Source organism: Podarcis liolepis (genome assembly GCF_965112155.1).
Source record: "Podarcis liolepis genome assembly, chromosome: 11".
Lineage (NCBI taxonomy): Eukaryota > Metazoa > Chordata > Lepidosauria > Squamata > Lacertidae > Podarcis > Podarcis liolepis.
Window position 1 is genome coordinate 6351008 of NC_139565.1, and position 26899 is coordinate 6377906.

General features: G+C 40.8%; 2 protein-coding genes and 1 long non-coding RNA gene across 10 annotated transcripts in view; 1 reads left to right on the forward strand and 2 right to left on the reverse strand.

Annotated features, from left to right (window-relative positions):
- Window positions 1–1553: 1553 nt before the first annotated feature.
- On the reverse strand, window positions 1554–16075 carry GKAP1 (G kinase anchoring protein 1). Of its 2 annotated transcripts, none has more exons than XM_083465017.1 (12): window positions 15574–16075; window positions 12747–13013; window positions 11339–11482; window positions 10695–10772; window positions 9949–10081; window positions 9108–9130; window positions 7805–7954; window positions 5540–5641; window positions 4261–4324; window positions 3919–3989; window positions 3407–3484; window positions 1554–1868 (listed from the first exon to the last, which is right to left on the reverse strand). In XM_083465017.1, the coding sequence occupies exons 2-12, from the start codon at window positions 12963–12965 to the stop codon at window positions 1821–1823; spliced, it is 1110 nt and encodes a 369-aa protein (XP_083321143.1). In that variant the 5' UTR covers window positions 12966–13013; window positions 15574–16075; the 3' UTR covers window positions 1554–1820. The 2 variants fall into 2 exon arrangements, with proteins under 2 accessions (XP_083321143.1, XP_083321144.1); XM_083465018.1 differs by having other exon boundaries at window positions 12747–13009; window positions 15570–15894.
- Window positions 16076–16997: 922 nt separating this feature from the next.
- Window positions 16998–19390, forward strand: LOC310688501. The gene is made up of 2 exons (XR_014516974.1): window positions 16998–17694; window positions 19252–19390. It is a non-coding gene; the product is annotated as an uncharacterized lncRNA (long non-coding RNA).
- Window positions 17473–26899, reverse strand: part of KIF27 (kinesin family member 27) — a 28764-nt gene continuing 19337 nt past the window's right edge. For 4 of the 7 annotated variants that reach the window (XM_083464766.1, XM_083464763.1, XM_083464767.1 and 1 more), the window contains exons 14-18: window positions 25433–25648; window positions 24209–24415; window positions 22652–22850; window positions 21688–21846; window positions 17473–21025 (exon numbers count right to left, since the gene is read on the reverse strand). In XM_083464766.1, coding sequence (XP_083320892.1) covers window positions 20589–21025; window positions 21688–21846; window positions 22652–22850; window positions 24209–24415; window positions 25433–25648 — 1218 coding nt within the window. In that variant the 3' untranslated portion in view covers window positions 17473–20588. The remainder of the gene's footprint in view (window positions 21026–21687; window positions 21847–22651; window positions 22851–24208; window positions 24416–25432; window positions 25649–26899) is intronic. The other 3 variants (XM_083464768.1, XM_083464765.1, XM_083464769.1) reach the window with 1 other exon arrangement.

Consider the following 26899-nt stretch of genomic DNA (forward strand, 5'->3'; position numbering starts at 1 on the left):
TGGCGCTGCTTTTTACGCTGCACGTGGAGCCTCGTACAGCCATTTGCCTTTTTGCAGCCTCAGCACATACCGGCCTCCCACCTTTTATAGGGAGGAACTGGTGCTGGAGTGCTCTCCCTACTGGAGGGAGCAACGCAAGGCGGGTTTCTGCAGAACCACGTCCCTCTCTGGGCAGCTCTGAGGACAAGCAAGAGGCGTTGTCATGGGTCAAAGGGCGCTCCAGCCAGACAGTAGCTGTCTGGGGGCACAGATTAAGGACTGGGATGGGCCTGGCAAGGCAAGAGTCCTGCAGGCTGGATAGAGAGAGCCATGAGCGCAGTCCCCTGGGCAGACGCTCCCCACCCACCTTATTTCTTTTCCTGTTCAGCAAGCCTGTTCCCATTCAGTTAACCTTCAAGAAAAGGATATTTGCTTGCATCTTACAGCAGCAGCAGCTTGTTATCTGTCATTGTCCTCCAGCTTCACTTTTTAAAAGTGTTATTCATGCTGTAGATGTCCATCACTGACAAGTTCAGGAATGTCTTCAATAAGAGGCGTTGCCAACTTCTATCCAAAGGAACAGGGCTGAGCCTTGCATACTAATCCTATCTTCAAAGCTACTGCTTGTCCAGTATGTAGGTGGTGTGAAGAAACACCTGGGGGTTGGTACCTTCTATGAGCCGCATAATCTGATAAACTGATGTTTGGTTGATGTGTTTTAAAGAAAAACTAAATGAGAGCTGCACTAAAATTAGCAAGGGAACCCAATTGTCCTCTTAGGTTCTGTTCAAGCCAATTTGTAGGAAGAACTGGAACAGCTCCAATGTTATGTTGTAACTTGTTTTTAATGTTGCCTTTTAATGTTGTAACCTGCCATGGGACTTTAAAGTGAAAGGTGTCTGAAGAAAAAGCATGTGTTGGGCACTGAGGATTCCTTGCTGCTCTACTCTAAGCAAGCCCTTAATGAGAGTATAAATATGTTTACTTAAACATGTTTGTAAGCCATGTTGAAGACTTGTAGAATTATAAACCTGTTAAACCATGAGATTTTTTAAAAAAATTATTTAAGATAATCTTTTTGCGGGGGGGGGGGGAATCTAGGACATTTTCTATGTGGCAGGACTGGAGTAAGGGAGAAAGGTTTTATTTCTTTTTGGAAAGAACCGTACCACATGGGGTTGCCATATCTTGAAGAGCAAAAAAGAGAACACAAAGCAAATGAATGCACATGACAACCCTAGCTTAAGGAATCTTGTTTATATATAGGACTAACAGTGAAGTGACAGCATTAATCATTTAAAGTTCATTACATAATTACTGAACCCTTCAAAACAGTGTTGGCAGGAGTTCTTGTTGCAGACCCTGTAGTCTGATGTTACCCTCAGAAGGCCTTGTCCAGAACCACTGCTTTGCCCTTTTTTATTATGCCCTCTTCAGTACTAGGTTAAACAAGTCAAGCACCCATCACTGAGTGGATGTGTGAAAAAGCAGAATGTACAAAGGATGGAAATGGCATAGAAATACAGTATGGCCCAACAATTTCAATAAGGCTAAAAACATTAAACACACCAGGGTCATAAAAATGACAAAAACTTTATTGAGTGATGAAAAACTAGGTGTAGCATTAGGACAAACAAGGTTTGAGCATCACTGTAACATTAGTATCCAGCTTCTCTTCTTTATACTAGAAGTGCAATAGATTGAATATTCAGAACATTAGTCAATTAAACTTCACTCCCAAACCCAAAAAACTGCATAGTTAAGCAGTAGTACAAATACATTTCTGCAAAACCCCTGAAGATCAAATTTATTTTTTTGCTCTGATTTTGGTACAAATGTGATCACCTGCACTGATCAGACTCTGAATTTCTTTTCCCTTTTCTTCCAGCCTATAACAGAGAAGGAAAAAAGCTTGTGTTATGAAAACCTAAGTATCAACAAAAAAATGCAAAATTTTCCCCAAAACAGGGCTTTTGCAGAAAGCACTAGCTGTGCCTCTTCAATACTGCCACTTCCCACAAGAGCCCTCTGGGAAGGGAGAGAAACACTCCTGAAAGAATGGGTGGATTCTCTCCCTTTTCACAGGTTATTTTTTTCCAGGAGGAATAGAAATCACTTGTCCTTTCCCTTCTCAAGGTGTGATTCATCACCCAGAAGCAGCACTTTCTTTAGACAGATGCTCATTGTTGCTGAAACAAGTGAATACGCTTGTGGATCCTGAGCATAATACTAGGGAGGAGACTTATAGTATCCTCAAGTTGCTGTTTATTGCACACTGAAGTACAACATATACACAAACAAATGAATGTGTGTGAGAGGAGAATTAAGAACTGCCAGTCCTGGTCTTCATAGCTGTATTATGTAACCCTGCCTGTCCTGGGTGGAAGTGACCCATGTCTGTCTGGATGCCTCCCTCATATAGCATAGATACTGTATTGGCCCGAATGTAAGCCACACTTTTTTTCCAAATTCCAATTATGAAAAGTTAAAGTGTGGCTTATATTCGCAACCTTACGTTATCGCTGCTGAAACAGCTGCCCACGAGGGCCATCGGGGTGTGGGACAGCAGCGCCCGTCCCAACCGCATCTCCAAAGCTGCCGCCGTAAGGAAGGGGAAAGGGGTGGAGGCCACCGGCAAAGCAGAGTGGCTCCTCCTCCCCGGAAGCAGCCCGGGAGCATGGGGCAATGACACGCAGCCTGCCCACTGCTCCCAAGCCTCCCCCGGCACCGGCTTGGGGAGGTAGTGCTGGGAAGCGATTGTGTTGTGAGGTGGGTGGGCAGTGCGCTCAAAACTGAGCGCCGGCTTGGGGAGTGGGGCACCGGCTGCCCCCCATTCAGGGCAGTAGTGCCGGCAGGCGGGCTGCACCCGCAAATTAGCCTTGAATTTTAAAGGTGTGGCTTATTTGCAGGTGCGTCTTACATTTGGACCAATACCGCAATTTTGTGTGTGTATCTATATATGTATCTATAGGTATCATCTCTCTCTGTGTGTCTCTCTGTGTGTGTGTGTGTGCGTGTGTGTGTATAAACTGTCAATTAGAGATAACAGGTAATAAACAATTATGGTGATAGGGGAATTGTGCAGATCACTAAGCAACAAGACAGAAAAGGAGATTCACTGAATACAGTGGATCCAGAGGAAATATTTGTAAAGTCTGCTTTAAAAGCTCCTTTTTAGAGCAAATGGACAAAAACTTGGTATGTAAACATAAACAAACAGGCTTGGATCCTAAGTAAGTTCACTGAAGGAAAAGTTTCTTGTCCCCCTTCCTCTAGCAGCTCCCACTGCCTCTCTGACACTGTTCCAAGACCTCAACCTTCCTGAAGAGGCTTTTTAGGAGTACAGGCAGCTGCAGTGGTGGGATGGGTATAAGAAAAGTTTCTCCTGTGAGTTTCTGTTTACTTATGAAGTAGCTAGTAACGTTACCTGATATTTTGTTAGCTCTGCTTGCAGTAACTTCACTTTAGATCGTTCTTGCTCCAGAGCAGCATGAAGGCTGGTAACCTTAAAAAACAAAATAAAAGCTCAACAACTACTGTCTTGTCTCTTAACAAAGTGACATTTTGAAGATAATAAAGTTACATGCCTATGACAGCACTAATGAAAAAGAAAATCGGTATGTGCTATTTTGCCTATTAGCTGAGTTTCAAAATTCTTGCCTGGAAACTTTTCCTGGAAATAATGTGGCAACATGTACCATTTCTGGCAGCAAGTTCACAATATTTTGAGAATTACTGGAAACTATATAAAGTTGCTGTTGCAAAGAGAAAAGACAGGATTACATTTTACTAATTTTTACTCACTGAAATTAATCCATCTAAGCTGGGTGCAGAGGGATGGTCCTGTTCCATGAACATAACATTACTCATAGTTCTTCCAACCCAGTTCTGATATTTTGATTTAATATGCTTTTTAAAATATATTACAGAATTGTTTACCTGTAAAGTCAGCTCATTCTTAATACTCTGAGATTCATCGACCTGAAGCAGTATTTCGGCTTTATCTTTCACTAAAGTTTTAAAACCAAACAAAAAAGATTAGACTTCCTATTTTTAAAGATGTTGAGAATAGTTAGAGGCACATTTTTCAAGCACCACGAAACATGGCTGATGGGCTGCATTCAGCCATGCAGGGTCACAGATTGCATCGGGCTGCTATGAAATAAAAACTGAACAAAAATATTTTTAAGTCTTAGCACTGTCCAAACAATTTGCTGATAGATTTAAGGAACATAAGTTTTTAAAAGAATTTTAATATTTAACAAACAAAGCAGTACTTACTCTCTCCTTCCTGCAGCATTTTCAACAGCTGTGCATTTCGTGCTTTCACTTCCTTATACTTTGCCTAAACGTTTTAAAAGTTCAATTAATACAAACGGCATATTTAAACAATATGGACATTAGCGTATTAGTTGTACAGTGCAATCTTATCCATGTCTATGCTCACTGAAACTTACTGCCCAGTAAGTGTATTTAGAATTGGTGCCTTAACATTTCAAAATCAATCTCTAATCAATGGGACAAAAGGAAAATATAATAACACAAGTACACTCAAGATCCCCCAAATTCCATTTCTGATAAAAGTGTATGTGTGGGTGAGCTTCAAGAATCAAGAGAAGATGGCAGAGAAAAAGAGAAATATATTTTTGAGCTTAAAAGTCACAAAATTGCCCCATTTATATAAGGTTGACTGTTGCCTTCAAAGATCAATTAATCTTCCTTGATCCCTACTGACAATTAAACAGATGAGGTGGGTAATGTGCTAAAAATAATTACTCTTGGCAACATTCATAAATGCAACAAAAATATCTAATAAGTTACAAGAAAGGAGATGCCGACTAAACATTCTGAAAAACTTTCTGACCAGTAAGAGCTGTTCAACAGTGGAACAGACTCCCATGAGAGGTGGTGGACTCTCCTTCCTTGGAGGTTTTTAAGTAGAGGGTGGATGGCCATCTGTCAATGGATGCTTTAGCTGAGATCCCTGCATTGCAGGGGGTTGGACTAGATTACCACTGGGGTACCTTCCAACTCTATGATTCTAGTAAACACATAACAAGTCTGTGGTTATTCTCCCCCCCCCCCGAACCAAGTTCTTCTGAACATTAACAAACTGTTGACAAGTAGTTAATTATTTATAAATGTGGACTTTTAATGCAACATGTCCAACTCTCTCATGTGGTAGAAACACCTATAATTACTAAGTTCTCTCCTTACAGCAGCATTAACTGGTAGAATAAAGAATATCTATGAAAGAAAACAATAAGAAAAAGGTTGATTTACAATTACTATGTCATCACGTGGACTTTCTGAGGCTGGGGATGGAGGACTGACAGCGTACACTGAAAGCCTTTAAATGATAAGCCTATTTTACTAAGTAAAAATCTTTTATTTACTTCTGAAATAATAACTTTATCTAGATGCCACCTTCTCCTACTAATATAGATTAAATGTAATTTTTATTTTGAAAAGCAGTGTTTTGAAAATGCTAATACAATAAATATTTTCAGTCTAAACATTTGTTTAAATTAAATGCTGCATAAAGAAACCCATTACATACCTCCCATTGAGTGATAACACTCTTTAATTGCTGGATTTCTGCATCTTTCCTCTCAAGTTCCAGCTTTAGTCTCTCTATTCTTCCGTCTTTCAATACAAAATCCTCCAGATTTTAAAAAGAGAGATATAATGTAAAATGAATTTTACACCCTTAACAAGGTTGAGGAGATGTAAACTATCATTCAAAATATTTTCAAAAGTAACGAATGAACATAGGTATGCTTTAAAATGCTAGCAATTTAAACTTTTAGTATTTCAAAAATAGAATGGAACTTACTATATGGTCACATATTCTATGGAAACTGACATATAACACTGATTGTTAGTCCAAAATGTTTCCTCATTCAGGAAGCTATTACAGTTGGTCAAAAATTATTTCACTACAAAGAAATTTCAATCATTACCCAGAGGGTAAGCTGCCCCTGAAATTCAGAGCAGCTTTAAAAGGTGACCTGTCCAGAGTTCAGGTAGGGCAGGTATAAGGAACCTGTGGTTCTACACATGTTGCCAACTACAACCAACTCCCAGGTGAGGTCCCTGCGGTCTGAAGGCAGGCACTTCTTGTCCCCATCTTGAAAAACGGGGGGAAAGAAGACCCATGAAACTACTGAACCGCTTGATGCTGGTGTTGGGAAAGGTCCTAGAACATATAATTAAACAGATAGTCTAGGGATACTTAGAAAAGGATGCTGTGATTACTAAGACCTAGCCTGGGTTTCTCAAAACAAGTAATGCCTGTTGAAATCCAATTTCTTTTTTTGACCAAGTTATTGTACAAGCTTAGCGGATCAGGGGGATGCTGTGGATGTAGTATATCTTGATTTCAGTAACACTTTTGATAACGTCCCCCATGATATTCTTGTGCAGAAACTGGTAAAACGTGGGCTGGATGAGGTAAATGTGAAGTGGATTTGTAGCTGGTTGACTGACTGAAAGGGTACTCATTAATGGTTCCTTGTCATCCTGGGGTAGAAAAGACAAGTGGGGTGCCGTAGGAATTGAGGGGATGTTCATCAAATCTGCAGATGACACCAAACTGGCAGGGGTAACCAATGCTACAGAAGACAGAATCAGGATTCAAGATGACATTAACAGATTGGAGAACTGGGCCCAAACTAACAAAATTAATTTCAATAGGGACAGATGTATTGTACTTAGACAGGAATAACCAGTTGCACAGGAGACACCTGGCTTGCCAGTAATACATGTGAAAAGGATTTAAGGGTCTTAGCAGATCACAAGCTTAACATGAATCAACAGTGTGATGCAGCAGCGAGAAAAGCTAATGCTATTCTAGGCTGCATCAACAGAAGAAGTGTCCAGATCAAGGGAAGTAATAATACCACTCTATTTTGCCTTGGTCAGACCACATCTGGAATAGTGTGTCTAGTTCTTAGTGCCACAGTTTAAGAAGGGTATTGACAAGCTGGAATGTGCGCAGAGGAGAGTGACCAAAATGATCAATGGTCTGGAAACCAAGCCTTATAAAGAACAGCTGAGGAAGTTGGGTATGTTTAGCCTTGTGAGGAGATAGCAATCTTCAAATCTCTAAAGGGCTGTCCCGTGGAGGAAGGAGCAAGCTTCTTTTCTCCGGCTCCAGAGAGTAGGACCTGAACCAATGGCTTCAAGTTACAGGAAAGCAGAGTCCAACTAAATATTAGGAAGAACTTTGATGTTAAGAGCTGTTCGACAGTGGAATGAACTACTGTGAAAGGGAGGTTTTTAAACAGAGGTTGGATGGCCATTGTCATGGATGCTTTAGTTGAGATTCTTGTATTCCAGGGGATTGGGCTAGATGACCTTCAGGGTCCCTTCCAACTCTACAATTTCATGCTTCTATTATCAGTCCTGGAAAGCATGGGCAATGAATGGCCAGGGATGATGGGAGCTGTATCTCAGCAACACCTGGTGAGCCACAGGTTCTCCACTCCTAGGGCAGGTGAACAAACGCACCAATCCCTGTGGCACACATTATTTAAACCACTTTTACTCGACTCTTCAGCCAAAAAGACGAATAAAAAGTAAAAACAAGGCAATCCGTGCCAGAGGCTTACAATCCAAAGGCACTACACAAAATGAAAAATGGAAGAGTAAAACAGAGAAACTAAGGCACCCGTTCTTACAGTTTCCTTGTCAGATATTTCTCAGAGGAGGAAATTTAGTGGCCTTTTCATACCTATATGCACTTTTAAGCAGCTACTCAATTTCACCTCCTCTATTATAATCAGTACAGTATACTTTCAGGAATTTAACACATTTAACATACATGTGTGGGATCACGTGATGTACTGTTATCCATTCCATTATCTGTGATATGCTCTCTTCTTTTCTCCCTAGTAATTATTTTGTGCACATCGTCTTCCAGTCTATTGAAGAATTCACCATCATGCAAGACAGTATGTGAAGAGCTCAATTCCTGCCAAGAAACTATAATTAATCTCTAGTAAAACAATTCAACAACTTAATAAGTAATTACTCTAAGGCTTATACATGAAATCCCAATCTAAATATGAAATTTCAGCTTTAAAGCAATTTACAATAATATATGTTTTTCTAAATGCCCTCCATCCCTACAATAGGTCTTGGTAACTGCATCAGGCAAAAAGTTAGAATTATTTTAATAATGCTTAGATACTATGGCCTTGTAACGCAGCAAAACATGGAATAGAAGAAGAGGAGTTTGGATTTGATATCTCGCCTTTCACTCCCTTTTAAGGAGTCTCAAAGCGGCTAACATTCTCCTTTCCCTTCCTCCCCCACACAACAAACACTCTGTGAGGTAAGTGGGGCTGAGAGACTTCAGAGAAGTGTGACTGGCCCAAGGTCACCCAGCAGCTGCATGTGGAGGAGCGGAGACGCGAACCCGGTTCCCCAGATTACGAGACTACCGCTCTTAACCACTACACCACACTGGCATTGTGAAAGGCATTCGTGTCTTTCAGAAACAACCAAGTAACTATTATCTTGCTACAATGCTTTCATTCTTTGCCTTCTCAGCACAGCAAGAAAGTGTTGCATCATTCAGTTTGAGGGTAAAGCCAAGGCTTAATTTGCCCAAAGTGATGTCATCATGTAGTACACTTAGACCGACTGCTGCGTACTATGATGTCATCACATTCACTACCTGGACCATGATTAGCTGAGATCACACAGTCATTCAGAAAAAAAGCCAAAAGAGAAGCTAGAAACAAAAAATTATAGCAACTAAACAACCAAAGATTAGGTGCAAGAGAGACAGCTAATAAGAACTGATTAGGTTTCTCAAGTGACCATTTTGAACTTTCAAGAGCCCACTTTCCTTGTTAAAAATATATAGTGCAAAAAATTTGGTGCAGCCACAGAAATTATTCACTGAGAAATCTTTAAAAATACAATTTCTTCACATTTTCCAGATTCCTGCTGTTCACTTAAGTCTCCCCAACAGAACCACAAACAATATTTTCATGTCACTTATATAGAACAGAGCATGCACTAATGCTTGCGAAGAAAGTGGAAAAATTAACAGTGCCATTTAAAGAATTCCCTCATTAGATACTTCAAGCATTATTTTTGTTTGATCAGTTACTTACCTCCTGCTTTTTGGGAAGGTGATCTGAAACAAAATGAAAAATGTATGTTACAGATTAAATTTAATTTGTGAACGAAAACCCTAAAACTGATTATCCAGGAATATTTCATACGCTGCTAAATTATAAAATATGATTCTCTAAGTTTAAGCTAAAATTTCCATTCGTACTTTAAATTCCTTGTATTCTGTTTTGCCAGATTTATAAATCTAATAACAAAGCACCACTTGACCCACCTGAAACTAAACTACTGCAACTGAGTATCAAATTTGCCACAAAGTGTGATGAAGTGTGTGATTTGCAAAATGGCCCCTGGTTTACTGGGATGAAACCAGTTTAGAGGTCCTTCAAAGTAGTTTTGGGGCTGGTGTTAAAACTAAAACTGTTTTAGCTGTCCTGCTGGACCACCTTTTCTGGGGAATAGAAGGAGAGAGTCGAACTATGCTAATTCTACTATATCCTTCTCTCAGCAGTATTTAAACATAAAAGATTAAAGCAGTGTAAAGTTTCACTTTAGCTCTTTGTACAGGCATTCTGTCCATGGGAGACTTCTGATTAAGCAGAGAGATCTCACTAACCTAAAGAGAAGATGTATATTTTGCCAATTCTCCACCCACCCCCAGGACACAAACACTTCTCAGATTGTTTCAATTAATCCCCCAATACTCTGGAACATATCTGAGGGTACAAAGGGGGAATTGGCAAAAGGCCCCCCCTCACACTGTTGGCAATGGAAGTGAAGTCTGAATCCTGAATCTGAATTCCTAACCTGACAGGTGTCTACATCTTGTGACTCTTTAACAGACATAATGATTCTATGAAACATTTAGCACTCAAAACTTACCAATGTTAGTATCAGACTGGAAATCTTTTAAAGACACAGTGAGAGGTTTGTCTTTTCCCTGCTGATTTTTTCTTTTCTCTTTCTTGTGCACAGCTTTTGATGGAGGAGAAGCACTTTCAACAGTTTCATATTCCTGGAAAGAAAAAAAAAAACACCTTATACACCTGTCTTTAATTTGAGAGGCTAAACCATAGGACATTATGGTTAAACACTGCCAAAGGGAAAACAAGTTACGCAAAGAAATATTTTGAAACAATATAAAGCATTTTAGTCTCTTGCTTAGTATTTTGAACCTGTGTCTATGCAACTGGCTCTCTAAACAAGTAAATCACACATCCAGCATTGTACACAAAACTACATAAGATATAATTCTGTTTTCACCACTACTATTACCATAGGCAATATTTTCTTGATCTGCTATTAACTCAACTGAATCTAGCAAAAAAACCTACAACTGTACATAGGCTCAAAAAAGTGCACTGTTAAGAATACAGTGGTACCTCTGGATACGCACACCTCCAGTTGCGTATCCTTCAGAATGCGAATGCGGCAAACCCGGAAGTATTTTCCCAGGTTTCGCTGTGTGCGCCTGTGCAGAAGTGGTCTACCACCATGCGTGCATGCGCAGAAGCGGTCCCTCCAGTTGCGGAAACCTCAGGATCTGACTGGAGCGCCGGAACAGATCCTGTCCGCAACCAGAGGTACCACTGTATTTGTGTTTTAATCATACTTAGATAAGGGAATACCTTTTTGTGTTCTTCATATTCCAGTTTGCTGAGAAGTAAAGCTTTTTCAAGATCGGCTTCAAACATTTCAGAAGTCAACTGAAGAAACAAGATGGAAAAGTGTATCACGTGGCAGGGTTTTATTCAAACATACACCACCCTCTATCTCAGTATCCCATTGTCAGTTACTTATCAGTCACTCCCTCCCCTAAAGAGGGACACTTAGCATCTTCATTATATAGCTTCTGGAAATTGCCGAGGACACACCTCTTTCGATGCTAGAGATGTATATTTTTAGGATCCACCTTAATTGATTGTTGGTTATTTTAAACAGCTTTTAACATTGTGTTTTAATTGTTGTAACCTAACGGGAACCAAAGGGTGAAGGGGTGGGTAGCAAATGATATTATTTGGCACCTTGACTAGAGAAAAAATCTCAATGAACTAAACTTAACTTTTTTCTCAGAACACACGCTCATGATTGCTGAAAGTATTAGCCTGATCATTTCCACGTTTATGCAGAATTAAGTCCTATTGTGTTTAATAGAGCTTTCTTTCAAACCTGACCAAATGCCTGCCAATACTAATGCATACAAAGCAGGTGCAGCGGTTAAAATGAAGAATCACGAACACTTAAAACTTTAATAACATATTTGATGAATTACCTGTTCATCTCTTTGTCTCCACTCTTGCCAGTTCTCTTCCTGAGAATCTTTCCTGGCTGAATTATTTAATGCTTGCTCGTGCTGAGACAAAGAAGCTCCATGGGAACTTTTCTGAGGGATTTTCTTAAAAGCGAGATTTCTGAGCTATAAAAACAATGAACATAAATAAATATTTTTATAAAGTATAAAACACTGTGACAAGCTGAAACCTCGGTATAGGTTTGCTTTGAAGTGCCTTACATTATTCTGGTGATTTGATTAAGAAGAAACCCTCAAATAATGTTGGTGGTCTAAACTGGTTAAAACAATAAACACACGTTAGGTTCCCTGTGGACAAATGGCCAGAGGAACAAGGAAAGATCAGCTGGGCCCAAACTGTAAGTGTAAATATACAATTCACCACATCATTCCAGCATTCTCAAACTGACCCCCTCTACCTTTCCCCTTCCCCTTGTAATTAGTAAGCACAAATGCAGGGTCTGTATCTCTTTTTCATTTATGTACTGCACCTACCACCAGAACTATACTGAATTATTGAATGATATGATACTATGGGAGACTAGTTTTCTCTGAAAATAGGAATAAAAGTATGGTATTTTACAATATAAATAATGGTGGGTTGTAGCCAATGGTGGCTTTATGTAAGCTGAAGTACTTCTCTTAATGTAAAGCTCGAAAGATAAAGGTAAAGTGAGGTGCCCCATTGCCACAAACCCTGACTGCCACAATTCCAGTCCTCTGTGCCATATCCCACTGTTCCACATGGTCCCATAACCTTCAGGGGCAATCAGTGAAAATCAGGTGCCCTGCCTCAAGTGCTTTTGCTAGCACAATTGGATATAACCTGACATGAATTCCACAGCAACAGATGCATTACAAATATCATGAGTAGCTACAATATAGTAAGATAGGGAGCAAAATTGAGGAAGTCTTCCAAGTTCAAAATAATTCATAGTATGTTCTAGAAGTACTGCTAATTTAGTATTTGTTTGAAAACTGAATAACACTTAATACTACTCAATAATATTTGTATATAGGCATTGTCACCCACAAACAGTTTTTTTTTTTTTTAAACTTTCTGAACCATATGCACCAATATATGCTATGAACCTAAACACCTACATTAAAGAAAACAAACACTCAAACATCTGCCCTACCTTAGGGCAGATTTCTTCAGAAACATCTCCTTCCAAAGATAAACGTTTTGGATTAGGATGCCATTCTAGTTTTGAAAGAAAAGTGTTTAGGATTCACCTGATCATAAACACCTTCCCACTTCTAACCCCTGCTGGAATCTCCACTACATCTCAAGAATACTTAATTCTTGATCCCTCACTTTTTGACTTTTCCTTTGCATGCATGTGGATACCTGGCCCAACTGAGTATTGAAACATAACAGTCACACCACCTCATTGGCTTCACTCTGCTGCTGTTCCTTCTTTTTTCTTCTCTTTTCTTTTTTCTTTTCATTTGTGGTTGACTTGCTGCCTGAAGCTTGGGACTTTCCACCATTTCGACTGTTTCTTCCTTTTCCAGATTCTGAATCGGATCCACTGCCACTATCAACTTGCAAAAGAGCAAACCGTGATGCAGTAGTAGGAACCGAACTAATAACTGCAGAGGCCATTTTAACTTTGGAGGCGTCTAGAGGCAAGCCGCTGTTTCAAGAAGCTTCCTGGATAAGTAACAGCAATATAAGGATGGGGTGGGGGAAGAAAAAAGATCCACCATTTTACTATAGGAGGACTGGTACATTAAATCACTTTTTAAAAAATGGATTAGAGTTTTATATAGTAACCAAAAGACCTCACAAACAAAACTACCACATTTTTCTGAATCAGGTTTGATAAGATTTTTTTTTCCATTTTGCAGAGTTATGTAACCCAGAAATACCATCTCCCGTTAAGCTCTAGGTGCATTAATCAATGTGGTGACTGAGAGCATGCCCAAGATGAATAGGCCCAGAAATAGCTGGCCCCTTTTTGGACAACACCCTGAATAAGTTGTTCAAGGGACAGGGTAATAATTTTTGCAAGAAAGCAGAAATACTTTTAATGAATGAGGAATTGCAGCCCCAAAGTACTTCTTTAATAACTATTTTTAATTGAAAAAAATAAATTAATTTAAAAAATTGTCCAGTAGCACCTTAGAGACCTACTAAGTTAGTTCTGGGTATAAGCTTTTGTGTGCATGCACACTTCTTCAGATATTTTTAATTGGTAGTTTTTGTTGAATTTATTGTAGCAGCTTTGGATGACTAATTTATACTCCTACTTTCTGTGCAAAATATAAAGAATGGTGATAAAAATAAAGCAAAAAAATTTAACTTAATACTATAGGTTTTTTTGGAAAATAGATAAATAAATACTAAATAAATACTGTTATTCACTCTCTTAAACTTTGTGCTTATTAAACTCTTCAGATGATAGAAAGGTCACCAATAGGAACTATTACTGACAATGTAGCTGTCATTTCATTCCTATGTAGGATTGCAAAAGGGAAGCTCGTTGATCTTTTGAAAACAGTGGCACACAAGCATAGTCTTCAGAAGATTAACAAGGATTTTCTAAGAAAGTATCATGTACTCTTAAGGATTAAGTTTAGGAGTCTGTGGAACTATGGTTCCCATCAAAGGAACATGTTTTGAACAAAAAGAGCTATATAATTTCATGGAAGTGTAACTATGAAAAAGTATCAGATGAAATGTTTATAGTGGATCTTGCTGCACCACTGTTGGAAACTCCAAGGTTCAAAGACAGAACTAATAGATCTTTTAATCAAGAGGAATAAGCATGAGGCATCTTCCCTGCTTTCTAAAGAATTCAATATGATAAGGGTGTCTCTTCTTCCACATGCAAGAAGGCCCAAATAATACTATCTAACAAGAAACTATGGATCAAAATCTACAACGCTAATATTCCATGTAGATGTTTTCTGAACAAGGTGCAAGTTTTTTCAAAAGGTACAGAGATCTTCTTAAAACAGACTTTCCATCTTCTGCTTTTAGGCGTGTACTTATGAGAATCAAGGTTTTGACAAAATGTTTTAGAAAGCAGATGAAATTGCCTTCTGTGATGCTAAATAGGTTGCAATCTTAATTGCAGTAACCTGGGAATATCCTATTAATGTACAAACAATGAGCAGACACCGCTCTATAAAATGGATTAAATAAACACAATTTCAGAACGATAAACATATGAAAATGAATACGTATGCTTTACGTGTCTGTAAACATAGCAAGACATGCAGTTAAACTATTACTTATAAATTACATATATATATATATATGCGCGTAAAGAACAGTCCTGCAAAGCTCAGACAACTGCACATTCTTACCACCAGAAAACATGTCATTTAAAAAGATCATTCACACACTTGCCAATGCCAATAGCTTTCTGCAGTTTTATCCGATATCAACAGGGGCATGGCCCCAGCTAAAGCTAAGCCCTTTAAAGTTCTCATGTTTGGGGACCCATTTTCTAATTCTGCCCCACATAAACGAGTTGACACTGGGTGGAGGTTGGCGCTCCTGAAATGCCATATATCCTGCCCAGTTCTGGGTTCTGCCTTCGAGAAAGGGGTGACTGAGAGACACCCCAAGATTAACAGGCCCAGCAGTAAACCCCCCTCCCCCTACTTTTTGGAGAAGACCCTGTAAAAATAAAAAAGCGCATGAATGAAAGCTAAGGTGATAATCAGAAATTGTGGGGTGAGCTTACACCTTTAGCCCCTCTCCCCGCTCTTTCGTTTCAGCAGAAAGTCTCCCCAGAGGGCAGCATGCCGCCCCCACCCCCCAGTTTGAATAATAATAATAATACTGTAATTTTAATAATATAATTTATTATTTGTACCCCGCCCATCTGGCTGGGCTTCCCCGGCCACCCTGGGCAGCTTCCAACGGGGATTAAAAATACATAAAAATGTCACACATTAAAAACTAGCCTGAATAATAATAATAGAACCTAATAATAATAATAATAATAATAATAATAATAATAGAACCCCCTAATAATAATAGAACCCCCTAATAATAATAATAGAACCCCCTAATAACTGAACCCCCTAATAATAATAGAACCCCCTAATAATAATAATTGAACCCCCTAATAATAATAATAATAATAATAATTGAACCCCTAATAATAATAATAATAATAATAATAATAATTGAACCCCCTAATAATAATAATAATAATAATTTAACCCCCAAAAGCCAACCGTTGGGCGCCACCCACCGCGGAGGGCGTCTTGCTGAAGCCGGGCAACAGCCTCCTCTGAGGGGCTGGAAGGAGGCAGGCAAGGCTCCGGGTCCCCCTTCGACGAGGCCCCGTCTGGGCGAGAGAGAGAGATGGCGGCCCCGAGGGGTGCGGAGAGCGAGGGGCCACGGAGGCCGCCTCACGGACGGCGGATGGGCTGAGGGAAACCGGCAGCGGCGGTTCGGGAAACGGTTCGGGGCGTCGCGTGAGGCGGAAGGAGAGGCTCCCGCGCCGGACTCGCTCGCGGAGTTTGTTTATGTCTCGGGCCGCTTCGCTCGAGGGGGGGGGGGCGGCGACGCGGAGGGAGGGGAGAAGGGGCGCGGGGCGCATGCGCAACAAAGCGGGTCTGTGACGTCTGACGTGGTCGCCGCGGGCGGGGCGGGGGCGCGAGAGGGCGACGCCCCCCCAAACCCCGCAATCTCTGCTGGGTCTCCCTCAGGCGCGCCGCCGCCGGCGCCGCTTTCTCTTTGCCTCCCCCCGCGGTTAAGCGCGCTCCGTGGGCGGGGGAAGGTCCCCTCCCCCGGGGTCAAAACGGTTCTGTTCCGTTGCTCTTTTGGGGAAACACGTGGTTGACATTCTGCTATTGGCGTTGACTGCGCACTTGTGGTTTTATCATTTCAATATATGCTCTTTAATATATTTTTTTAAATCAGGGTTAGTGGCGCTCTCCGGAAAGAAATACAGTATATATGTGTGTGTGTGTATCTTCTTGTTGTTGTTGTTTAGTCGTGTCCGACTCTTCGTGACCCCATGGACCAGAGCACGCCAGGCACTCCTGTCTTCCACTGCCTCCCGCAGTTTGGTCAAACTCATGCTGGTAGCTTCACGAACACTATCCAACCATCTCGTCCTCTGTCGTCCCCTTCTCCTTGCGCCCTCCATCTTTCCCAACATCAGGGTCCTTTCCAGGGAGTCTTCTCTTCTCATGAGGTGGCCAAAGTACTGGAGCCTCAGCTTCAGGATCTGTCCTTCCAGGGAGCACTCAGGGCTGATTTCCTGAAGAATGGAGAGGTTTGATCTTCTTGCAGTCCATGGGACTCTCAAGAGTCTCCTCCAAAACCATAATTCAAAAGCATCAATTATTCGGCAATCAGACTTCTTTATGGTCCAGCTCTCACTTCCATACATCACTACTGGGAAAACCATGGCTTTTACTATACGGACCTTTGTTGGCAAGGTGATGTCTCTGCTTTTTAAGATGTTGTCTAGGTTTGCCATCGCCACTAGGTGTGTGTATCTATACAGTATCTATGTATCTACTTATACCTATACCTCCTGCCAACCTAGCAGTTCGAAAGCACATCAAAGTGCAAGTAGATAAATAGGTACCGCTCTGGCGGGAAGATAAACGGCGTTTCCGTGCGCTGCTCTGGTTCGCCAGAAGCGGCTTAGTCATGCTGGCCACATGACTCGGAAGCCGTACACCGGCTCCCTCGGCCAGTAAAGCGAGATGAGCGCCGCAACCCCAGAGTCAGTCACGACTGGACCTAATGGTCAGCGGTCCCTTTACCTTTTTAATAGGTGAAGACAGGAGTGCCTGGTGTGCTCTGATCCACGGGGTCACAAAGAGTCAGACACGACTAAACAACAATAGGTAGGTAGGTAGGTAGGTAGGTAGATACAGTGGTACCTCGGGTTACATATGCTTCAGGTTACAAACACTTCAGGTTACAGACTCCTCTAACCCAGAAATAGTACCTCGGGTTAAGAACTTTGCTTCAGGATGAGAACAGAAATCGTGCTCTGGCGGCGCAGCAGCAGCGGAGGCCCCATTAGCTAAAGTGGTGCTTCAGGTTAAGAACGGACCTCCAGAACAAATTAAGTACGTAACCAGAGGTACCACTGTACAGATACACACACACACACACACACACGGGCTAAATTAAAAAGCAAACTTTATTAGGCCAATAGTGCTGCTTTACATCTCTGAAATCAATTTAGACATGCCTACTTGTGCGCTGCAATGACTTAAGACATTTTCTGAACAGGTGGTGGTGTCCACATTGGTTGCCCTAAGCAGTGAGAAGATTAAAACACCTTTAAAGTTACTATCCCTGCTCCTGAGACGGAGAACACCCACCCACGGACACATCTTGCTGTGTAAATGTCAGAGCCAGGAAAATTAATAATGAACCTTGAAAAGCGCATAAGAGGCTTTAAGGAATGGACACCCATGGAAGACCTCAAGCAAGCCATAGTGTCCATGTTGGAAACCCATGCTTTAAAAGATGATTATTAATTTAGTATATGGGTATGTGTTATGAAAGCTAAGACATTTGTAATTTATAGCAATTAGTTGATAATACTGTTTCAACAGTGGAACCATGCTGAAAGGTTCTCTGCATCATTTCCGCTCCAGCATCAAGCTAAGGGTTAAAAAGAAAAAAGAAAGCTCCATACATTTACAGCAGCTGTTCACTGTGCTGATTAGCTTTGTGATGTTGTGAACTGACCAACCCACACAGGCCCCTTTGCTGCACCTTTTTAAAGAAGTTGCATACTGTAGGAACCATTTACTGTACTTCATTTTGTGTTTTAGAATGTTTGTATTTGGGTTGTGTAAGTACATTTTAAGAGAGTGAAATATTTGAACTTAAGACCACACCCCTTTGCAAAACTCTCAAATCACGATGCAACAAATAACAAATGCAATTAAAACGATTATTTCCATCTTGAGAAATTGTAAAATATTTTAGTTTACAAATAAAGCAGTTGGACACACTGACATAGAGTAGGATGAACTATGGTTTTTAGCATGTTCACAGTCTATCTTAAAACATGATATTCTGATATCCTGACCAGAAAGGTTTCTTCTTAAGAATCACTACTGGAAGTTAATGATGCCTACAAGCGGATAGCAACTGTGTAAGATATTATCCAGTTTTTTTAAAAAAATGCAACCTAAGCAAAAAATAATTCAAAGCAATGGGCTGCATCCAGACTCCTGTGGAAAGGGAAAAGGAACAATATGCAGAGGAGGCTCCCACTGGAGTAAGGAGGATAGAGGTGGGTTTCATTAATTAATCTCCTACACTCTTGAACAGAGTTCCCTGCCACTCTGGCAGGCAGAGCAGGGGAGGGAGAAAAGGCCAGAATTGACAACTCTTCTTCCAGCAGAGTGCCATGTACTCAATATTTTTAAGTGCAAAGATTGATGTGCCCAAATTTGCAAAAATGGCTATTAACTATCTGTAAAGTACATCTGAACACTCACACTCATGACAAATATTTAATGCACAATAGTCTACCCCAAAGATCAGTAGTAAAGGTTTCATCCAGGTGCTGAGAGAGTCTGGAGAGCTTCTCACCCCCGAAATTTCCTCCCTTTTTATGTCTCCCAACCCTGCTCCAGAAGGCTAGAACAACATGGAAAGAATGAGAGAGCAGTAGGAATAAGGGAATTTGCCCAAATCACCTTTGACCTCCCACTCATGCAAGCATCTACTGGATCAAAAGTATCATTTGTTGGCAGAGGGGCAGAGTTTGATACAATCCTGTATTTTATTTTTTTAATTTTTTAAGAAACTAGGCACACATTGGCTTAGATTTTAGAGACCCCATGAAAGGACTACCACTTGGGATGCTCCAGCCAATGGAAAGGGCGGTGGAGGCAGTTTTTGCTAGTTGACCATTCTGTGTCTTTCAAATTTACTGCAGGAGGCCGGGGAACAATATGGGAGAAGTCACCCATCTTCGGCCAGCTGGAGACTCTGCTGGACTGGAATACCTTCTGTGCACAAAACACGTCCTGTGCACAGATAACAAACAACTTGGGAACCAATGAGAAAAACAAAAATTTAGAAGTGCCCCTGGAGTCATTTTATCTAGAACTAACAATGACCTTCTGTACTGAGAAATGGGGGTCAAGGGAATTATCATGGGAAGAGTGAGTATATATGATGCAAGTCTGCTCCTAGTCCCTTTATCCACAGTAAGTGTTATGTCTACACCAAGTCAAGTAGACAAAGCAGTTTTCTAACTTATCATGTACTTCACGCTAAGAGATACACAGCTGTGCCTTCCAAGCAGGGTAACTTTATTGCCCTAGTTCACTGACAGCACATCTACATCTATCTCAGTGATACGTGACATAGCTCTAGAAGCAGAGAGTAATTTCCCTGGAGCCAATAAAAATGTTTCTTTTCTATTATGGAAAAAAACTTTCTCCCCACAGAAAGTTTCAAAGTCACATAACAACAGAGTTAGTTATAAGAAAGAGAAATTGGGGCTTTCATTTAAAATATGAGTTGGGCAAAATAAATTTCCTTGCGAAGACATTAATTTCTTAGAGACACTGTACTCGTGTTTTGTTTTTAAAGGACATTCACAACCCAAGGCTTTGGTCAGTCACAAGTGCTTTGTCAAACTTCAGCATAAGTATGCCTGGACTGGAAACCAAGTATTGCTGATGTATCTATGAAGACCTTTATTACAATGGGCTGGTTCACACCAGATTTCTTTTTTCCATGTGAGTGCTCCAGGCTGTCAGCACCACCATGTTCATATGGACAAATAATGTGTAAAAATAACCAATTATACAGTCAGCAGCATTTAACCTAATGTGATTTCCGCCCTCCACAGCTATACAATAAGACTGTAACTGTGGTTGCTTTTATACATTGTTTGTCTTCATAAATATGCACTCAAGAATGATGATGATAACTCATGCAACTAAAAATGTATTTTGTGAACCAGCCCTAAGATTCTTTGCAGTATAGAAGAATGCATTTATGAAGATGTGGAATAAAAATCCATCAGTTACTCTGAAGGAAAAATCAGTACAAATAAAATTTATTCTTTAAGGACAAAAAGTCCTTTGGTTTTGACCCCTGATATAATCACTCTGCTATTAAGGCGTCAGATTTCTATGGGGCACAATAAATGATCAGCAGTGTGAGACACGCAATGTGAAATAACTCAAATATTGTAGCTGCCTGAAATAAACTGGAAATAAAGGGAACTGTGTAATTGCTTTCAAAATATTACAAGGATAATTATATATTATAGTCAGACTTTCTAGGCATTTCAATAGAATCAGCAGGAACAGAATTTATACCAACTGCAAGGCCGGAACGCCTTGAGGAAAGCTCAGAAGCAGGGATATAGCGCAATTCTTTGCGAGGAAGTTTTACTGGGGTTACTCCTTGAAGCTGTGTCATAGTCTCTCTCGCCTGAGAAGGACAACACACTTGTGGGTGAGATTTTGCAGGCTGGTGTACTTTTCCAGCTTGCTCTTCGTGACTGATGGATGTGTTGGGTCCCAGTTCTGCAGCTTCCTCTTCAAATCTGAATGAATTCTGTTGTGCTCCTAAATCACCCCTTGGGGAGTTTATTTCTTTTAATTTCCCTGTTGGTGTGGATGTCCGTTTGAATTCTTCTGACAAGGTAATTACTTCTTCTCGAGTCAGTATCCCATCACTGGAACAATTACCTAAAAAGAAATATTGTTTAAAATGCAGTTGGCTTGGATGCTTTGAGGGAACTATTATGGTTCGTTCTGTTTTGTAATGTTATGACTCTAACTTGGTTCAGCTGTTTGCTGTTATTACAGTATCCCCCGAGGGTGTTAATTAATAAATGAAAAACACTGCTAGCTAAAAAAATAAAAAGAGTAAAATATACTGAGATCCCTAGTTACCTTGCTGGAAAACAGAAGGGCTTGCTGCATTCATGGAAGGAAGTGTAGTTTAGCAGGGGCTCCTGCTGGAGGAAACGGCTGGGAAATTATTTTTGCCCATTTCCCCTGCAGCCCCCAACACCACCTCTCAAGCTGTTGCAGAAGGCCCCCGCCCAATAGTGGGAAAATCAGGGAGCATGGGGGAAATCATTGAAAATTGTCTCCCCTCATCTCCATTTCTGAGTACGAGCTTAATGATCAAAGTCTGCAAAAGTTAAAGGGGTAAAATGTTTTTTTATGCATCTGAAAGCTATTAAGAAAATTAAAGAGACCTGAAATCTAAAATATCCTCTGTACTGATAATGTTAAAATAAATCCAACTTCATTGTGATTTAATAGGAGTTTTGCTACCAAGCTGAGTAAGAGTTACATTGCAGCTATGTATGTTTTAGAATTACAATACTTCTAATATTTACTTTGTGTCAGAGGATTGTGTATTGATTCTGCGACCAGTTCCTTTAATTTCTTCTTTAATTCACGGCTAGTTTTCTTATAGAAGAACAAGTCTCTTTCCAGTTGTTGGACTTTAGTTTCATACGTCTTAAAAGTTTCTGCAATACTCTCCCCATCTTCTTCTAGAAAGACAGAACTAAGTTTAGATTCAAACTTCATTATAGCACAAACAGAGTTGCAGATAGTGTATACTGAATCTCATTTGTAATTTGTCTCAAAGTGTAAATGTTACGTGCTACAGTATGTTTAAATGTATAAATCTAAGAATCACGTTCTAGTAGAAGTGCAGCAGAAAGATAGGTATTGTTCTTACCAATGAAAACAAGAGATTAGCAGTGGAGGGAGGGAAGGATAGATGGAGGAAAGAAAAATAACTGAAGCTGTAGAGGGAGAAAATGATAATCATAATACTACAGCTCAAAGGAAGATGATCATTAACAAGTTTAAGATGTGACTTATTTGAAAGGTGGGGGGAAATATTAAGCAAATCTGAACATTTGCATTCTTATAGAATAGGGTAGGGAACCCAGATAATTTTACTTTCAATACTTCTGCTTGTTACAATTACGTTTTGCATCTTAAAATAAAATCCAATGCCTGGTGGGCCAGGCATTGTCTGGCTGCCTAAATCTGGGTAGGAATTTGTGGAGATGAGGATAGGATTCTTGGACATTATATCCCTGGATCGCAAGAGAGTGAAGTGATAATGGAATATTTGAAGCGAAATTTGTAATTTCATACTACTGTAAAATATATAAATCTTACATGTCATATGAACATTTCTGATGGAATTACACTTTTAGTAGTAACTAGATATGATTTCAAAATTAGGAATAGTAGAAGAATCCTGTTGGATCAGACTGACATCCTGCTTCCCACGATCATTATTAACCAGATGTTACTTCAAAGTTCTCAAAGCCAAAATACCTTTGCAATGAAGCAATATTAACTGCATCTTTTGCTCATGTTCTTTCTGTTGGAGAGTCAGACGCCTGTCACACTGAAGCATGAGATGCTCAAGTGCCGATTCAAGTTCTCTTACTATGTTCTCTTTTTCCGTTACCCTCATTCCCATTTCTTCTGCCTGCAGTTGCAATTTGCGTTCAGTCTCACGGAGACCGACAACCTAAAAAAGAAACAGCCATTCCTTTTTCCAAATCAAAGCATGCCTGGCCATGGAAATCAGGCAACCACACTTCAAAATAATAATGAAATATGGAGGTCATATTTGTAATGAGTCCAAGTATGAAATAATATGATGGAAAGCTAATACATTACTGTACATCTTTCACCGTTTATATAGTCTCACTAATAAGATATTCTGAGTCCCATACTGTGCTTGAGTTGAAAGTCAATTGAATCATCCAATCCAAATGTCCCAGGAAACATATAATTTATTAACTCCATCTTAGATTCCACAACTGTCAAACTTCCAAAAAGAAACACAAACAGAAACAAAACATACTGGGCTTTATCTATGGCTACGCTACATGTATTTATCAAGAGGACAGTATACAGTTAGTGATTCTCAGAGTGGACCTGCTTAAGGTAATAGATTTAAATGTATGTACTCTGAGTAGGGACGCGGGTGGCGCTGTGGTCTAAACCACTGAGCCTAGGGCTTGCCAATCAGAAGGTCAGCGGTTTGAATCCCCATGACGGAGTGAGCTCCCGTCGCTTGGTCCTTGCTCCTGCCAACCTAGGAATTCGAAAGCACGTCAAAATGCAAGTAGATAAATAGGTACCACTCCGGCGGGAAGGTAAACAGCGTTTCCGTGCGCTGCTCTGGTTTCGCCAGAAGCAGCTTAGTCATGCTGGCCACATGACCCAGAAAAACTGTCTGTGGACAAACATTGGCTCCCTTGGCCAGTAAAGTGAGATGAGCGCCGCAACCCCAGAGTCGTTCACGACTGGACTTAACTGTCAGGGGTCCTTTACCTTTACCTTACTCTGAGTATGACAGATGATATCACTCATAGTTTGCAAGGTAATCTTTTATGATGGCGTGGGGAACCTTTTCTTCTCTCAAAGGCCACATTGCCTCAGAGATAATCTGTTATGGGCCACAGCCGGTGGTGGGTAGGGCCAGAGTTCACGGTGGCATTTCTTTTTTTCTGACATCCCTATTTCTCACCCTCGCTCACACTGGGCTGCCAGGACAGGGCAACATCACTCTTGCCTGAGCTTTTACCTGATCGCTTGCAGAGGTCTTTCCCTTTTCCCCCTTCCACCCTCAATTGCTTTCTCACTACCACACTTTTCTTCTTCTGGGTTTCTACCACAAGCCCATGAAAAGAGAACAAGGGCTGCACATCCCTACCCATGCTTCAGAATATACAGTGTGTATGAAATACACCCTATTCAGAATTAAATATCTTCACAACTATCACTAATTAGCAAAAGAAAGTTCTCCATGAAGCCATTTTATGCCAACAGAAAGAATGTTCAGAATTTTCTCTGTTATAAATTGTTCAAACAACAAACCTTATGAAAATACTTTAAAAGAATTGCTCTCAGCTCCGTAGCAGACAAGGAAACCAACTTTCCCATCACATTGGCCTCACTCTGTGTGAGGATTTGAGAGGAAGCTCTGATGGAGTCCTGATGATTCTGGATACTTTCATTCTTGTAAGCAATGGCAGCTTCTAAGGTTTCAATCCCTTCTTCAAGCTGAAATAAAACATGTTCCTCCTGGCAAGAGAGCAGAGATTATCCCACTGTACTTTAATTCCCAAAAGTGTATTTACATGAGTAGCTTTTCTTAAGTGCCTTTTATTGGTAAAGTGCTCTAATTCTGTTGTTTGCAACAGAATCTGGTATCTGGCTGCTTGGTCATATACAGTGGTACCTCGGATTAAGTACTTAAATCGTTCCGGAGGTCCGTACTTAACCTGAAACTGTTCTTAACCTGAAGCACCACTTTAGCCAATGGGGCCTCCTGCTGCTGCCCAAAAGGCTCAAAAGGCAATGGCCGGACTGTTGGGACTCACAAAAACAAGAGCGAAAAGATACCCAGAAACAACTTGGGCTTTCCCTGCCTCTACACTGAGGTGGCGGCAGTACTACCAGGCAGGGTTGCTGAAGTGTAGGTGGGGGATCTTTTGCAATATAACGAAAAATCCTTCACACGATTGGCAGCGTGGAGTAAGAGTTCTCGTACTGCCAACCTGTGGTCAAAAGCCCCCAAATTAGTTACATGTAGGAAAATCAGCCCAGAGATACAAGTGGTAATAGTATCCAGTCCTCATGTAGGTTCAATTCAGTGTAAGACTTCTAAAATTGTGCTATTAAAGTACATCCTGGTGCTCTGAATGCTTCCTGAGAATAATATAATAATAATAATATCTTTATTGTCATTGCCCCCTTCAGGGGTATAAGGGCCCAACCGAACCCTCTGGGGGCGGTCTGGCAAAAAGTCCAATATCCACCCACAAAGTGATAACGGAAGCCCCAGATCTTCCAGTTTAGACATCAGACATTGTGGTAGAATGGTATTATTGAGTTGAATGACCTTACTACAATGTATGTATGCACTGAATTCAGTGTTATTTAGATAGGTATCCTCACAATTATTTTTTAAACTGTGTTTTGAAAAACTCTGGGGTTCATTTCTATAATAGTATTTCCAAACACTAGCTACCATTAATATAAAAGAGTCATTCCGATTGGTTGATAATTGTGCTTAACTGAATGGAAAAGTTTACTTACTTCTGGTGACAACACTCGGCCATTCTTCAGTTTCTCATCCACACTATTCCTTCTGTTCAACAGCTGATCCCTTTCCTTTTGTAGAGCCTGGATCTCTCCCATAATCTTTTCTTGCTCATCAGTGCTGCTGCTCTGAAGCTGCATATTTTTGTCGCACAACTCCTGATTCAGCATACTCAGACGAGTCGATAATCTTAAGCTGTCTTTATTGAGGGCCTATAAAGCCACAATTGAAAACAGAATCTATTTTAGGATAACCCCTGCCCGAAATAGAACATAATAGCCACTTTATTAGAGAGTGTTTGATTACAAAACAATACAATGAATAGGGTCTATATTATGCCTATGGAAACTCTGCACTTGCCGAAGTTTTAGCAACTGACACACAAATCCTTCCAAAGTTCACTGACAGTATAGGGTTGGATCCAGAGCTAATTGAATGTAACAGGGCTGGATTCCCATGGCTTCCCAAGGTCAGGGGACTGTGCTGGATGGGGCTGAGAGAGCGATCCCAGCGAGCTGAGCTCCTGCTTGTGGAAGCTGCCTCTGCTCCATTTTCAGAGATCTTCCTTCCCTTCAACTTGTGTTGCAGCTCTCCCTAATCAGAAGGGTCCTGAGATTTGAGTTACATTAAGGGTTTCTTAGAAAGCCATCACCTACTGAAATGAGAGCACACCAGGGAAGAGAGGGAGGAAAGCAGGCAGGCAGGCAGACTTCCTCAGCTGGCTGTCCGGTGACAGATCCAGGGGGAAACTTCTACAGGACTCTCTTTTCATTGCAAATAAAAAGAGGTGTCCACATAAAGAGAGATGTGTGTGTGCATTGGTAAAGAAATACCTGCACACTTGCCCAATTTAGAAAAAAATGGTAATGGAGAGTATGTATGTACTAAGCACATGCATCCCCATCAGAAAGTGCCCATTTGTGTGGATGTGTGGTTTAGGAATTAGGCAGAAAATGTAAAATATCCTTGCACCAATGCACACATTGAAAACCGGATCTGAGCTCACCATAATGTGAGATCTCACCCCGTATGAGCGTAGCCCAAATTTACTACAAAAAAAGGTAGGGGAGAGTTATGTATATTTTGCCTGAACCTCAACCTCTTGACCATAGCAGCACAGTGCTAACTGCTTTCACTAACACCATGTAGGGCAGGCAACTCCAAACTCGGCCCTCCAGATGATTTGGGACTACAATTCCCATCATCCCTGACCACTGGTCCTGTTAGCTAGGGAAGATGGGAGTTTAGTCCCAAAACATCTGGAGGGCTGAGGTTGGGGATGCCTGTAGGGGAATGGCAGGATGCTGCCAAGGGAAGAGGGGCTGGAGTCTGGGCCAGTGATCTGTGGGGAACTGCACCAGCCAGGAGGTAACAGCTGGAGGCAGGAGAAGCTTCAGAGCCAAAGCCTGGCCAGGCAAGTGAAGTGGGTGCTTCACCATTGTCTCCTGCACTACTGTCTCCCA

Excerpts from the sequence above, each read along its gene's own strand:
- GKAP1 (XM_083465017.1), bottom strand. The coding sequence starts at position 12,965 with ATGGCCTCTGCAGTTATTAGTTCGGTTCCTACTACTGCATCACGGTTT. Across the intron at positions 10,082-10,694 it reads AATATGAAGAACACAAAAAG|GAATATGAAACTGTTGAAAG; the intron begins GTATTCCCTTAT and ends TTTTCTTTCCAG. Across the intron at positions 1,869-3,406 it reads CAGAGCTAACAAAATATCAG|GCTGGAAGAAAAGGGAAAAG; the intron begins GTAACGTTACTA and ends TCTCTGTTATAG.